Source organism: Cebus imitator, unplaced genomic scaffold, assembly GCF_001604975.1.
Source record: "Cebus imitator isolate Cc_AM_T3 unplaced genomic scaffold, Cebus_imitator-1.0 Scaffold228, whole genome shotgun sequence".
Taxonomy (NCBI): Eukaryota; Metazoa; Chordata; class Mammalia; order Primates; family Cebidae; genus Cebus; species Cebus imitator.
This window is the reverse complement of record NW_016107543.1, coordinates 3,753,963-3,755,315: the sequence shown is the minus strand read 5'-3', so window position 1 is coordinate 3,755,315 and position 1,353 is coordinate 3,753,963. Positions and strand designations below refer to the sequence as shown.

Here is a 1,353-nt window from a genome sequence, read left to right as displayed (position 1 = left end):
AAAAAAAAAAAAAAAGAAAATTAAAATTAAAATTAAAAAATAAAAAGAATTGGCAATCCCAGGAGGGAAAAAACCTACTCTGCTACAAGGTATTATGATCACCATAACCACCTTTGAAATGTCTTTTTTTTTTTAAATGTTTTCATGTGTGTACAAGGCAACACTGAATAAATTTCATTTTCATTGGATAAAACACATTTTTAAGAAGTAAAATTTACTTTTGAAAGTTTATTTAGATGGACTGTATCAACTGATGCTTAATTTAGAGGCCTATATTAAACAACCAATGTTGGATTAATCTTTAAAACACTAACTTTTGCCCTCTTATTCCATTTTTATCTTTAGACCCAACCAAAACCAGAAAAATCAAGACAGTTGTGCAAGAGATGGTGAATGGTGAGGTGGTCTCATCTCAAGTTCAGGAAATTGAAGAACTAATGTAAAATGTCACAAGATCTGCCCCATGATTGGCTCCTTAGGAACAAGAAATTTATAAATAGAAATTATTCCTTTCTGTATTAGTTCAATATTTTGTCTGTTTCATTTTCTTTGGATTCCCTATTCACACTGAGTCCTTTTTGCCCTTCTGAACCAATATCCAGTCACAAGTCATTTTGATCATGTTGATCTCTATAACAAATCAAAATTACCTTATATCTTTCTGGACATGGAGTAGTCTTTTAATGAACTTTCTTCTGGTAACCTGGAATATTTTTTAATCATAGAGCTTTAATCAAGTACTATTGTTTTAGTAGAGTTAATCGTAATAAAAGATGAATGGTAATAATGTGAAATGTATGCCTTCTTGATTCCAACAGTAAAGTCAAGGGCATAGAGAGAAATTTTCAAAATACTAATAATAAAATAGAGGCTGGGAATGATGACTCGCACCTATAATCCCAGCACTTTGGGAGGCTGAGAGGCAGGATGATTGCTTGAGGCCAGGAGTTCAGGACCAGTCTGGACAACGTAGAGAGACCCCCATCTCTACAAAACACTAATAATAATAATAATAATGTATCTAAAAACTGGGATGAGAATGTCAGGGTTTGAGGATTAAGTTAAAAGAAGGTTCTTTTAGAACTTCCTTCCTTTTTATGTAAGCCCATTAAGGCTGTAGCAAAATTAAATTGTCGGGGGGTGGATCCAAGATGGCCGTTTAGGAACAGCTCAGGATTGCAGCTCTCAGTGAAAGCGCAGAGGGTGAGTGGACGCCGTGTTTTTATTGCCCACAGACTAGGAAATTCCCGGGCAGAGGTGCTCCACGGTCACCAGCGCGGCTGTTTCGGCCAGCGCGGCCGTGCCGGCCAGTGCCGCGGCTTTGCCCCGCGCGGCTGCTTTGTCGGCGCCCCG

The 1,353-nt window shown here is 37.7% G+C and overlaps 1 protein-coding gene and 1 long non-coding RNA gene across 2 annotated transcripts in view; one reads left to right on the top strand and one right to left on the bottom strand.

Moving 5' to 3' along the window:
- The window catches only part of KRT12 (keratin 12), a 6,676-nt gene extending 5,882 nt beyond the window's left edge, over window positions 1–794 (top strand). Inside the window, exon 8 of the mRNA XM_017497167.2 lies at window positions 346–794. Within this exon, the coding sequence (XP_017352656.1) occupies window positions 346–443 (98 nt within the window). The 3' untranslated portion in view covers window positions 444–794. The remainder of the gene's footprint in view (window positions 1–345) is intronic.
- Window positions 1–1,353, bottom strand: part of LOC108281537 — a 14,746-nt gene that overhangs the window by 2,305 nt on the left and 11,088 nt on the right. The window lies entirely within an intron of this gene.